At 47.0% G+C, this 13,777-nt stretch overlaps 1 protein-coding gene across 5 annotated transcripts; it reads left to right on the top strand.

Annotated features, from left to right (window-relative positions):
• Window positions 1-453: 453 nt before the first annotated feature.
• PIP4K2C (phosphatidylinositol-5-phosphate 4-kinase type 2 gamma) lies at window positions 454-12,940 on the top strand. 5 transcript variants are annotated; one of them, XM_055247974.2, is made up of 10 exons: window positions 454-970; window positions 3,537-3,634; window positions 4,643-4,739; window positions 5,406-5,549; window positions 8,583-8,729; window positions 8,916-8,954; window positions 9,836-9,949; window positions 10,328-10,595; window positions 10,762-10,865; window positions 11,045-12,940. In XM_055247974.2, the coding sequence occupies exons 1-10, from the start codon at window positions 797-799 to the stop codon at window positions 11,123-11,125; spliced, it is 1,266 nt and encodes a 421-aa protein (XP_055103949.1). In that variant the 5' UTR covers window positions 454-796; the 3' UTR covers window positions 11,126-12,940. The 5 variants fall into 5 exon arrangements, with proteins under 5 accessions (XP_055103949.1, XP_055103951.1, XP_055103952.1 ...); XM_055247977.2 differs by having other exon boundaries at window positions 552-970; window positions 3,537-3,611; window positions 4,674-4,739; XM_055247976.2 differs by lacking the exon at window positions 8,916-8,954.
• The last annotated feature ends 837 nt before the right edge of the window (window positions 12,941-13,777 follow it).

Genomic DNA, 13,777 nt, shown 5'->3' with positions numbered 1-13,777 from the left:
TCTATTCCTGAACTCCACCCACCCTTCCAAACTCGGTAAAGTCTCTATCCTCTTTGAAGCCTTCCCTGACCAGCTACGCTTCCTTTCTTTGTATCATTGTCTTTGCTTCATACACAGTTCTAGGATAGCTCATACTTAGCATACTGCAAACTTGATCTCCATTGGCCAACCAGTGCCATTAGACTCCCAACTACTTCGGGGCAGTCACTGTCCTATTCTCTGCTTCAGTAAAAGGAAAATCAGCCCCAGAACAGGTCCTAGTACAAGTAAGTGCTCAATAAATACTTGTTAAATGAATGAATGAATTTCAAGACGCTTGAGACCACTGGTAAGAATTTTGGGTTTCCAAAACCCTCCCCTTCCCAACCCCCATTCGGTAAGAATGCTTTCGCATTAGCATCAGGTCCGAGGTTACTCATTAGAAACTGGGCAAAACCGGAAGGCGGCCACTTTGCAGCAAAGAAACCCTAGACCTTGGGAGTCAATCACGCCAGCCCAGGCCGCACCACGGTGTCCTAGTTGACAGGTCGAGGGGCCTCGCGGGCCGCCTGCGTCGTCAGCTTACAGGGATCCCGCGCGCCAGGTGAGCCCACACACGGCGCGGACGTTGGGACAGGCAGCAGGAGCCGGGGGGCGGGGCCAGCGTCGCCCCGCCCCGTCCTGCCTCGCCCTGTTCGCGCGTCCGTTGTCCGGCCTCCGGTCACGTGACAGCAGCGCAGGTGAGCGCCGCTTCCGGGGTCGGGCGCCTGGATCGCGGCCGGCTCCGGCTTCCACTTGGTCGGTTGCGCGGTAGACTATGGCGTCCTCCTCGGTCCCACCAGCCACGGTATCGGCGGCGACAGCAGGCCCGGGCCCAGGTTTCGGCTTCGCCTCCAAGACCAAGAAGAAGCATTTCGTGCAGCAGAAGGTGAAGGTGTTCCGGGCGGCCGACCCGCTGGTAGGCGTGTTCCTGTGGGGCGTAGCCCACTCGGTGAGAGCCAGCCCTAGATCCCCGCAGCCCTGTCCAAACCCCTCGGCTCCGAGGCGTCCCTGTTTCCAGGCTCCAGCCTCCGGAGCCCCACGCAGTGCCACTCCCCTCCCCCGGGCTGTCTTGGTCTCTGCCCACCAACCCCAGGTGTTCCCCCAGCAGGTTTTCTGACTGTGGACTTTTTTCTCCCCATTAGTTCTTTACTGCTCCACTCTAGTTCCACCTTCCCCCCGTGAAATCCAGCTGCCTGTGCTTTGACTCCTTCCTGCCATGTCTAGCTTCAGCCTCAGGCTACGCGGACTGGCCGGGACCGGGCGCAAGCGGGGAGGACATTAGGGGGAGTGGCTTTTTCTCGGGTGGTTTTTGGTGAGAGTGTAGGTGGAGGGTGAGGGGCCAAGGGGAGTAGATGGATGAAGAGGTTCTTTCACTTTGCTTTCCACCTTGCTTCCCAGCCCTGGTCCTTGGCTTTTGAATCTTGGCTTTGTCTCGGGGAAGCTCCAGGTTTCCTGGACTTTCTAATCCTGCTTGTCCCTTCCTTTCCTTTCCAGAGGTACAGCATTTCAGAGAAGCTATCCCACCCTGAGCTAGAAGTTGCACTCTCTCAGGACTTATGTATATATGCCTTTGGTCTTAAGTGCATCCTTATCGCTGGCTAGAGCGATCGTGTTTGGTGTAGGTGGTGGCGATTGTTGACCAAAGAGAAGGCTGAGGGGCTCTTTTCCTGGGGTCACTATGGTGGTGAACTTTTGAAGCAGAAAACTGCTCTGGGAGTCAGGAGGAGTCCAGGGAGACCTCCATCCCCTTTCCTGAGGATACCTCAGCTGAAAGAAGCACAGCCATTGCCCATCTTCCGTCAGGTCTGGAGTGGGAGAAATGCAGTGATCTTGAATGTGACACGGAATATTTTCGAAATCAACGTTCTTGAATGATTATAGTCATGGCTAGCTGTGGAGATGGAAGTTGTGAGGAAGAATACGCGTTTTGTCACATTTTAAATTTGTGGTAAAGAATTTAACCACAAATTAAGAATGTTGTTTGTGGCCAGTCGCATCCCTTTTGGATTTGTGGCTCTCTGGGTGATAAGCTCTTAGTGAGTATTCAGTGGAAGGCACTTGGTATGGGGAAGGCTGATGGAGGTAGGGCTGCCTCTCATATGTACCTTCCAGGTGATTCATCCATTCCCTGTGGGATGCTTAACAGGGAGGGTTTTCCCTTTTAAGGATTGGGGGAGTTACATGTAAGACCTACCTCAGCTTCACTAGGTATATATACTTTAGCCCCAGCACCCCACCCTCTGCCAACACATATCTACTTCAAGTGTTTGGAATGGAGAAATTCCTTGAACATATGTCTCAGTGATGATTCAGCTTGCTTAGCAGGTGGGGAGGAGGGGGCAGGAGGAGCTATAGCTGAATTTTAGGCTGGGAGTCTCAAGTGGCTTTTTTTTTTTTTTTTTTTTTTTTAATCTGGAGGAATATGTTCTGTCCTCCTTTTCTACTGAGAACGGGAGGAGTTGGTTGCACTGCAGTGTGTGTGATTTAGGTTAGACTGCAGTTCATAGCCTCTGTGGAATGATCTAGTAAGGATAGGCAAGGCATTCATTTATTCAGTTAATAGACATGTCAGGATCACTGTGTGCCAAACATTGTGCTAGTTAGACACCTGAAAGATGCGGACGACTAGAATGAGTCCTTGCTCTTGAAGAGGTCACAATCTAGATGGGAGAACTTACATAAACTAGTGATTAGAGTCACGCAGTAACAAAGGCAGGTGAAAGGTACTGTAGCAACACCAAGGAGAAAGCACAGCTCGGGATTTTTAAGTACCAGAGCTCCCTCTCTACCCCGAATTAGCAGACTGCAGATCCTGGGGGCCGAGGAGAGCATGTGATGCTTGTGTCCTTTGGGCTGTGGATCAGTTTGGCTTTAGGGAACAGATGCCTAATGAGCTCACATCCTCTGATTGCCTGCATTTGCTCTGAAATCAGCTGCTCTTCCTTTACCTTACACCTAGACAGGTGGGGGCCTACTGCAAACAACTGGGTCAGAGTGGTCTAGGAAGACTGGTCCTGTTTGCAAAGAGATGCCTTTTGCAGGATATGGACATTTATCCTTTTTGCTGTGGTTGGGCCCACAGAATCCCATTAACACTCTTGTGCATTTTAAAAATGCCTTTTTTTTTCTTTTTCTAATAGAACATGTAGCTGCCTTGAGCTTGCAGAGTTTTTTTTTTTTTTTTTTTTTTTTTTTTTTCTAGAATTTCTCACAGCTTTAAAAATAGTCCTGAGTTGCTTACAGGGTTAGCCTAATATAAAATGACTGTTGTGAGCATGAAGTTCCACGGGGGTGGGCGTGTTGGGGGCTGTATGTGAGAGTTGCTTACTGTAGTCCTTCTTGGGCAGCAGAAGGGTTAGACACATTCTCTCACTTCTGTCAAGCATATGCATAGCCAGTGTTTTTAAAGGAATGAGGTCTGAGTGGCCCTTGCATGACTGCTGCCCGGACACAGTGTATGGGTAGCTCTCCACACCCTTCCTCATGGCTTCCCTATTCATGGTTTGGCTTATCAGATCAATGAGCTCAGCCAGGTGCCTCCCCCGGTGATGCTGCTGCCAGATGACTTTAAGGCCAGCTCCAAGATCAAGGTCAACAATCACCTTTTCCACAGGTAAGTGATGATCCTTGCCATTCTCATATCAACCTTCCCAGAAAGGAGTAATAAGTAATTTTAAAAGTTTCAGTGAGGTGAAAATTTAACATCCTTCCCAAATGCAGAAATTAGTTTTGTGCAAGGAAACCATGAGAATAATTTCTGGTGTTCCCTATATCCTTCTATGAATCAGTGTTATCTCTCCTCTAGCCTGGCAATTCCATAGACTAAATATGTGCAGATACCATTACCTGCTCTTTTTCTCTTTTTCTGCTTGTGACCTTGGAGATGCCATGAGAACCATTAGCTTCTGACAGGGACTCCTTGAAAGAAAAACCTGAATTCTCTAAGCCCTCCTAGGAAAAGAAGATGCCATTCAAAACAGTGGTGGCTGTTGCTGACTTTAGAATGCTTCTGACTTGCTTGAGATTTGGGAAATGCTGCTGTTTGGATGGGTAGTAGATCCTGGCTCTACTATACCACTTACCAACCATGTTACTTAGGCAGGTCACTGAATCACTCTGAGACAGTCTCCCCTTCTATAAAATGGAAATAATATGTTTTTATAGGACCTCACAAGGGCTAGGCGTGGTGGCTCATGCCTGTAATCCCAGCACTGGGAGGCCAAGGCGGGTGGATCACTTGAGGTCAGGAGTTCGAGACCAGCCTGCAAATAATGGCAAAACCCTATCTCTACTAAAAATACAAAAAATTAGCCAGGCATGGTGGCGCATGCCTGTAGTCCCACCTACTTGGGAGGCTGAGGCAGGAGAATTGCTTGAACCCAGGGGACGGAGGTTGCAGTGATAGCCAAGATTGCACCACTGCACTCCAACCTGGCAACAGATTGAGACTCTGTCTCAAAAAATAATAATAAAAAATAAAAATAAAAATAAAAATAAAAAGGACCTCACAGGGTTTTATGAGAATCAAATGAGGTAATATGTCTGAAAGTACTTTATAAACTACCAAGTGTATGTAAATGTAATATTGTTTGTTTTCTTACTTTGAAAACCTGAATTTCAGGGAAAATCTGCCCAGTCATTTCAAGTTCAAGGAGTATTGTCCCCAGGTCTTCAGGAACCTCCGTGATCGATTTGGCATTGATGACCAAGATTACTTGGTGAGAGTCCATTAAGGGGTGAGGGTAGCCCTTTCCCCCCAGCAACTGAGGAGTACTATTTGGGACAGCCATATTTGGAGAAATGAGAGTCTTGGCAAATATAATTCTTTACCATTTTGTGATTGTAGCATTTTCAGAAATTTAATGAAAACTATAAACCTTGTCCTTGGGGGAAAAGATGTAGATCCATTAAGAATTTTGGCCGGGCGCGGTGGCTCACGCCTGTAATCCCAACACTTTGGGAGGCCGAGACAGGCAGATCACCTGAGGTCAGGAGTTCGAGACCATCCTGGCCAACATGGCAAAACCCCCGTCTATACTAAAGATATAAAAATTAGCCAGGTGTGGTGGCGCACGTCTGTAGTCCCTGCTACTTGGGAGGCTGAGGCAGGAGAATCACCTGAACTTGGGAAGCGAAGGTTGCAGTGAGCTGAGATCGCACCACTACACTCCAGCCTGGGTGACAGAGTGAGACTCCTTGTCAAAAAAAAAAAAAAAGAATTTTGCATTCAGTTTCCTTCAGTCCACATATGGACACCTGATGAGGGACCTGTGCTGAATCTCCTGCCCCAGGAATTCATCCACTTTCAGCTGACCATTTTCCTCTGACTTGTTTCTGCATATAAAGGAGGAGGAAAAGAGCTCTGGCCTATTCTGTGTCCCCAGGTGTCCCTTACCCGAAACCCCCCCAACGAAAGTGAAGGCAGTGATGGTCGCTTCCTTATCTCCTACGATCGGACTCTGGTCATCAAAGAAGTATCCAGTGAGGACATTGCTGACATGCATAGCAACCTCTCCAACTATCACCAGGTCAGGCCTCTCTCTAGCCCCATTCTTTTCCTCTCCTCCCTACTCACATACAGCTCAGCTGCTGTCAGTAATAGATGCTGACTGGGGAAAAATCTCATTGGAAGAGAGAATCCATAATCATATCCAGCCCTAAATAGGATGAGGGAAGCTGTTCTGTCTGATAAGATTTACAGGCCGGGGGCAGTGGCTCACACCTGTAGTCCCACCACTTTGGGAGGCCGAGGCGGGAGGATCACCTGAGGTCAGGAGTTGGAGACCAGTCTGACCAACATGGAGAAACCCCGTCTCTACTAAAAATACAAAATTAGCTGGGCATGGTGGCTCATGCCTGTAATCCCAGCTGCTCAGGAAGCTGAGGCAGGAGAATCACTTGAACCCGGGAAGCGGAGGTTGTAGTGAGCCGAGATCGTGCATTTGCACTTCAGCCTGGGCAACAAGAGCAAAACTCCGTCTAAAAAAAAAAAGATTAAAAAAAAAAAGACTTACTTGGAGTGTGGAGTTTATGGAATGTTTTGGCAGTAAAAACACTCTTTCTGAATGTCTCTACTGAAGAAAAATTTCACCAAAATCAGTGAGCAAGGAATACATCAAAGAGTCCAAAAGGAGTCTTTGGTTTATGCAACAAATATTGAATATCTCTTATTAGGTCCTATGTTAGGCAGTAGAGAAGGAGGTAAATGAAACATCTGTGGCCCTTACAGATCCCTTGGTCTAATGGCAGTGACCAGTGACCCAGTATTAGCACACAGCAAGATATATACAATAGTAGAAGTCTGTACAGAATGTTCTGAAGCTAGAGAAGAGCATCCTAACTCACCTAGGGGAAGAAGTGCACATGGGAGGCTAAAGAGAGTTTTTTAGAGGAGATACTGTAAGAGTTGATCCTTGAAGGACTTAGTAGAGGTTAACCATTGGACAGGGTGGAACAGCATTCTAGGCAAAGGAAAACAGCACTTCTAAGGCACAGAGCCATGAGAGAACTTCGTGTTAGGAAACGGCAAGAAATTCCATTTGGATGGGATGTAGTACTATGGAAATAGGCAGGAGCCAGATTGTAAAGAGGCTTATAAGCCCCACAAAGAAGTTTGGGCTTTATCCTGAAGGTGGTTTTGCAAGGGGCATGATATATTTGTTATTTAGAAATATTTAGAAAATGTGACAGCATTTTAGAGAATGGATTGGTGGGAGGGAACACTCGAAGGGTGGATACCAGTTAGGAGGTAATTTTAATAGTCCAGGGTAGAAACAATGAAGGCCTGGGGGAGCGATGGTGGTAGGGATACAAAGGAAGACCTATGGGAGAACTGAGAGTTAAGACACAGGGGCCTCCAAGTTCCTGGTTAGGGATAACTGGGTGCCCATTCGCCAGAAATTAGAAACAGTAACAGGTTTTTGGAGGAAGAAAGTTCTGATTTGGACATACTGAATTTGAGGTTTCTGCAATTCATCCAGATGAGGATGTCCAGTAAGTGGTTGGGGTATGGGTACAGAATTCAGGAAAGAGGATTAGACTGGGAGTATAGGTTTGAGAATTATATGTGAATAAGTGATCATTAAAACCATGACTATAGATACGATTATTGTAGGGAGGTTGTGTGCAGTGAAATAAAAAGAAGGTTGAGGACAGAACCTAAAGGAGCAAGTGAAGAAATGAGCCCATAAAGGAAACTAAGAGTAGATGGACACTTTTAATTATTTATGCCATGCTACATTCCATACAGTATTCGAGGACAGAGAGGAGGGGAATCAGGAGGGTGATATAATAATAGCTGAGGATGAAAAGAGTTTTAAGGAGATACTGGTCAATAGGATCACGTGCCACAAAGCTGAAATATGACAATGACTAGAATACTTACTAGATTTGACAACTGAGGGATATGGGGGAGATTTCAGAGGAGGAATGAAGTATAAACCTGATTTCAGTGATTCAAGGTGTGAATGAGAGACAGGAAATGGATTTATTCCTGATTACTTTTCTGAGAAGGTTGGCTGTGAAGAGAAAGAGGCAGCAACACAGAAAGAGAGATGGTAAGCACTGAAGGAATAATTTTTGTTTTTTAGAGACAGGATCTCACTATGTTCCCCAGGCTGGTCTCAAACTCCTGGGCTCAAGCAATCCTCCTGCCTCAGCCTCCCAAGTAGCTGGGATTAGAGGTGTGAGCCTGGCTTAACAGGAGAATTTTTAAAAAAGAATCCAAATTGTAGGCCGGGTGCAGTGGCTCACGCCTATAATCCTAGCACATTGGGAGGCCGAGGTGGGCAGATTGCCTGAGTTCAGGAGTTCGAGACCAGCCTGGGTAACTCAGTGAAACCCCGCTTCTACTAAAATACAAAAAATTAGCTGAATGTGGTAGTGTGCGCCTGTACTCCCAGCTACTCGGGAGGCTGAGGCAGGAGAATTGCTTGAACCTGGGAGGCGGAGGTTGCAGTGAGCCGAGATTGCGCCACTGTACTCCAGCCTGGGCAACAGAGTGAGACTCCATCTCCAAAAAAAAAAAAAAAAAAAAAAATCCAAATTGTAGGCCATCATGCAGACTTTTTTTTTTTTTTTGAGGTATAAAAAATCTGTATTTATATTATAGTGACAGAATGACACAGCACAGCCCAACCCAATACAGACATTTTAAATTATGGGACTCTAGCCTATGAAGAAACACTGCTCTAGATAAAATGATTTCATTGACAAAATGTAAGTTCTAATCCTGGTTCTGTGCCACTTGCATATAGAAAGCGTCTAAAATAAGGATAATAACACTTAACTTCCCTCATCTCAAAGAATGATAAAGGTGAATTGAGAGATGACACTTAAAAACTAAGAGATGTACAAATGGAAGGAATCAGAGGAAAGGGGGATTCAGAAACGGCATGGATAACCTGGAGTGTTTTGGGGAAGCTTCCACCACTTTTGACTTTGTAACCTCTCTACTTGAAGTCCTCTGCTCTACCCTGGAATGGCAGTGTTTGAATTTCCCTGGGCTGTTTGTGTATCTGCTACTCAGGCTCTCCCCATTCCTTCCCCCTCTTTCACCGTAGTACATTGTGAAGTGCCATGGCAACACGCTTCTGCCCCAGTTCCTGGGGATGTACCGAGTCAGTGTGGACAATGAAGACAGCTACATGCTTGTGATGCGCAATATGTTTAGCCACCGTCTTCCTGTGCACAGGAAGTATGACCTCAAGGTAAGAAGAGGATAGCTCTGATAGAGGGAGGCTCCTGATAGCCTGAGAATGGGGAAGACCCTGGGAGGTCTTTGGATGATTCCTTTTAAGGGAAAGAAGGCTGGGTTTGAGTACTCATCTTAGAGGCTGGGTTCTGACTGTTCTTTTAGCCACTTCTACTGACTTGGTCTTTGGGTCTCTCTGCAGGGTTCCCTAGTGTCCCGGGAAGCCAGCGATAAGGAAAAGGTGATAGTAATTTTATATGCTAGGGTGAGGGATGAGGGAGGGCAGATGAGGGGAACATCTTAGGATGGAGAGGCCACTCTATATAGGAATAGGGATTACTAGCTATTTATTATCTTAAACCACTTAAAAGAAGAGGGGGTAAACTTCTGTTGATCCGGGGATTGTTTGGAAGGGGCAGTGGGAGCAGCTGCTTTAACACCGGCATGGGTTATTCCATATGGAAGGCTTGGGGATGGGTGAGGTTGCCAGAGTTGAAGAGCAAAATGTTTAACTTCCACTTCCCATTCTGGGTTATTTTATTCAAGCAGCTACTTTTGCTTAAGAAGACACAGGCCGGGCATGGTGGCTCATGCATGTAATCCCAGCACTTTAGAAGGCCAAGGCAGGACTGCTTGAGTCCAGGAGTTCCAGACCAGCCTGGGCAACGTAATCTCTACAAAAAACAAAAAAATTAGCTGGGCGTGGTGGCACGTGCCTATAGTCCCAGCTACTCGGGAGGCTGAGGTGGGAGAATCACTTGAGTCCAGGAGGTCAAGGCTACAGTGAGCTGAGATCACATCACTTGCATTCCAACCTGGGCAACAGAGTGATCGAGATCCTATCTCAAAAAAAAAAAAAAAAAAAATGGAGGCGAAAGAAAAGTCAGCCTGGAGTGTCTTGGCTGAAAACCATAAGCAGAGAGTAGTGGGATGTGATTTGGGATATAGCTGTAGTGACTGAGTCTGCGGAAGTCACTGGAGGTGAGAACAGACCAGGGAAGCATCACAGTGTGGAGTTAGATGAGATCTAACTGAGCTAGCATAGAGCCCTAGACAGAAGGTGGGGTTCTGAGACCTTGGGGAAGGGATATGTTCCCAAGATGTCCCTTTATCTATTCTTAGGTTAAAGAATTGCCCACCCTTAAGGATATGGACTTTCTCAACAAGAACCAGAAAGTATATATTGGTGAAGAGGAGAAGAAAATATTTCTGGAGAAGCTAAAGAGAGATGTGGAGGTGATGATTGGATGCTCTGGGAAATGGCTTTCCTTTTTTTGCTCCCTAGAGGGTAGTTGTCTCTTTCATTCACAGTATGAGGGAGCTCCTCCCCTTCCCTTTATTCTTCAGGTCCTCTGCATGTATGGGGGTTTGGTATGAGACATGAAAAACCCCTGGAGCTGAGCTGACCCATGGAAGGGGTGGCTGGAATAAGCTAAAAGGATAATCTTAGATACCAGGACATACAGGCACTAAAGGCAGTGGTATGCCCTGCAACCTCAGTTTTTATACTTCCTTTCCCCAGAAGGGCCCCAGAAATTCAAAGGTACAGGTACAGGGGTGATACCTAGCAGTGAAGAGTGAGAGAGAGGCGTCTGATTTGTCAGTGGGTCTCAGTTTCTAGTGCAGCTGAAGATCATGGACTACAGCCTTCTGCTAGGCATCCACGACATCATTCGGGGCTCTGAACCAGAGGAGGAAGGGCCCGTGCGGGAGGATGAGTCAGAGGTGGATGGGGACTGCAGCCTGACTGGACCTCCTGCTCTGGTGGGCTCCTATGGCACCTCCCCAGAGGGTATTGGAGGCTACATCCATTCTCATCGGCCCCTGGGCCCAGGAGAGTTTGAGTCCTTCATTGATGTCTACGCCATCCGGAGTGCTGAAGGTGAGAGAACCGGGACAATTTAAGGGTGGAGAGGGGATTGTTCCTGGAGGACAGATACTAGAGTGGTGGGGGAGAGCCTGATTAGCTTTTCCAAACAAAACTGACTGCTTCCTGGAGAAAGGGAATTGGAACTAAACCTGCTCCGAATTGTTGGTCTCTCTCCCAGGAGCCCCCCAGAAGGAGGTCTACTTCATGGGCCTCATTGATATCCTTACACAGTATGATGCCAAGAAGAAAGCAGCTCATGCAGCCAAAACTGTTAAGCATGGGGTGAGAGTTCCCAACAGCCTTTCCTTTCCTGTCTTGACTATTCTTTGGGAAGGGAGAGCCTCTTGTGCCAGAGCAATGGGGTGGCAAAAGAATGGAAGTGGTCTGGGGTACATTGGGTGGGGCTGATGGGGACGGGTGCTAGGGTGGCCTGACACATTGTTCCATATCTCCTCTCACAGGCTGGGGCAGAGATCTCTACTGTCCATCCAGAGCAGTATGCTAAGCGATTCCTGGATTTTATTACCAACATCTTTGCCTAAGAGACTGCCTGGTTCTCTCTGATGTTCAAGATGGTGGGGTTCTGAGACGCTTCGGGGAATTGTGGGGATATTCTAGCCACCACTTCTCTTCTTCCTTTGCTAAATTCAGGCTGCAGTCTCCTTCCATCCAGATAACTCCATCCTGTCGAGTAGGCTCTTTCTGACCCTCAGAAATATATTGTCCTTTTCCCCCTTTGGCCATTTTTCTTCCCTCTCTCCCTCCCCACAAGAAGTCTGCTTGTAGTATTAGAATGTTATTGTTGACTCTCTCCCAAGTGCCTTGATCTTTGTAATATCTCCTGTTGTTTCTATGATATAGGAGCTAGGGGAAGGGGGTTGTTTGCCATCTTCAGGACCTGACTGGACAGATGGACCTGGCTCAAGCAACTACTCTGGATGCACTTCACTGTGTGGGATGAACTAAAAGTGTCTGAATTTTGCTGATAACTTTATAAAACTCACTATGGCATGCTTCCCTCCTGGTGGGCCCTAGGATGGATGACAGTCAAGATACTACAGATGTGGGTGCAGGCATGCACACACACGATGGAATATGGCCATTCCTACACAGGTGGGGTAGAGAGTGGGTCAGCAGCCTGGCACCTCACAGAGGTGGGACCTAAGAGGACTCTTGTGATTATGCAGAGAATTGGATTGGGTCTCTGTCAAAAGATTGAGTAATCTCTTCCCTCACCTCAATTCCATCTCCACCCATCTCTACATCTGGGCACAGGAGCCCAGAGATGGCCAAAAGCATTCAAGCCTGGGGGAAGATGTTTGACTATTGCTGCTTTTCACCGAAACCTCACCCCTCTCCTGGGACTGGAACCCTTCAGTGGGTGTGTGGCCAGTTTTGGAGGCTGGGATGATGGGCCAGGGTGTAAGATTCATTCTCCATGTAAAGTTTCCTTTCATCCTGCCTAGCCATCCCCAAGGTTTATTTCCAGAAGAAAGGAATATCTCTACTTAGATCAATTTTGGTCATTTCAAGAGGATGGAGGCCTCAAGTGTGGGAACTTCCCCTACTCCCTGGATGTGTGTGCCTAGCACGCTTCCTTCTCCCACCCCTTTTTCCAGTTGGATTTGTTTTTCCGTTCTCTTCTGTCTTGTCTTATACTGCAACCGTGTCTCTTAGGGGACAGATGGCCTTCTTTGTCATCTTCACTCTCCACCCCCAGAGAGGAGTCAGAGCCATAACTCAATCACTCAGCCCCTCCAAAGATAGTTGAGTTGATGTGTGATATTCTCATAATGTTGAGAACCCTGATGAGATACATTGTCTTCCTCTCCCTACAGTGCCTCTGGGGCCAAGGCACCCATTCTTGCTATCCTCCATCCCCCTTGAGGCTTCCACTTTTTTTTTTTAAACATAAAGATGGGCACCAGCAACTGGCCTGTGGTGATGCAAAGCTGCTTTGCTCTGTATCTGGCTGGACTGATCTGTCTCATAAGAAGCCATGAGGCCATAGGGAGAAGCTCCCTCTCCTCTTCATCTTCTGCTCCAAAGGTGGTAGCAAGAGGAGTCCCCAATTAGGGGTTGGAGCCCCCATGTAACATCTTCCTGTCAGAAGACTGATGGATCTTTTTCATTCCAACCATCTCCCTTTCCCCCGATGAATGCAATAAAACTCTGTGACACCAGCAACCATTGTTCTTTAGAAATGGGTTTTCTGATCACATGGCTGATGTATTATGGGCAGTATGGATGTCTTCATTTGTTGCTTCTGTTTTTCATCTTTTTTGTTTTATTAATAAAAATTTATGTATCTGCTCCCATTACTATCATAATACAGGGAATAAATTATTCAATCCAAATTCCTGTACAGAAATGCTTCTTTTTTTTTTTTATAATTTCACTTCTCTCAGGAAGCCTGTGCTTAACGGTGCAGAGACCAGCTGAATTCTGGTGTTCAAGGTGTTGGGCCCCTAACTAAGGATGTGGGTTTCTAGACAGATGGCTGTGAACTTTTTTAAAAAGGCTGTGAAGGGTGTGCACTGGAATAGAAAACTTAGTCTTCAACCTTGTGGGAGGTCAGCGGTAGTGAGGGCCAGGGAAGAGTAGGGTGATGGGACCCTTCCTCTTCCCAGAGTTCTGGGCTTGCTAACACTCCATCTTTGTAAAGGTGAGTAGGCCTCTCAGCCCACCAGCTAAAAGAAAAGGAATCCAGAATTCCCCTAGGCTTCCTGGGAAAGCTGTCCTCTTCCTGGAGGGAAGGAAGAGTACAGCAGGGTCCTGGGAAAGTGAAGAAAGTGACTAGCCCTCCAGAGGGGGGAGTGAAAAAGGGGTGGATGAATAGAGGTTGTTGCCAGTTTGGGAGATTCCTGTCTTGGCTGAGGAAGTCTTTTGGCTGGTGGAAAAACCTGGCTTGATGTGGCCCCAGGGAAGTGAGTTGGATTGGGCGGAGACTGCTTGATGTGGGAAGCAGAGCAGAGCTTTTTTTTTTTTCTTTGAGAGTTTTTAACTCTATTTGAACCATACACTTGACACTACCACCACCTCAAGCCACTTTTTAAAAAATGTATTCGCTTCCCATTCTGCACCAGCCTCCATATCCCTGTTTGTGGAAAGAGAAAAATCAGAGGCACTTACCAATGATCATCTGAGAGCAGGTTGTGGGGGTCATAGGAGGTAACAATCTAGAAAGAGGCAGG

This window comes from Symphalangus syndactylus, chromosome 17, assembly GCF_028878055.3.
Source record: "Symphalangus syndactylus isolate Jambi chromosome 17, NHGRI_mSymSyn1-v2.1_pri, whole genome shotgun sequence".
NCBI lineage: Eukaryota > Metazoa > Chordata > Mammalia > Primates > Hylobatidae > Symphalangus > Symphalangus syndactylus.
This window is presented reverse-complemented; position numbering and strand designations above follow the sequence as displayed.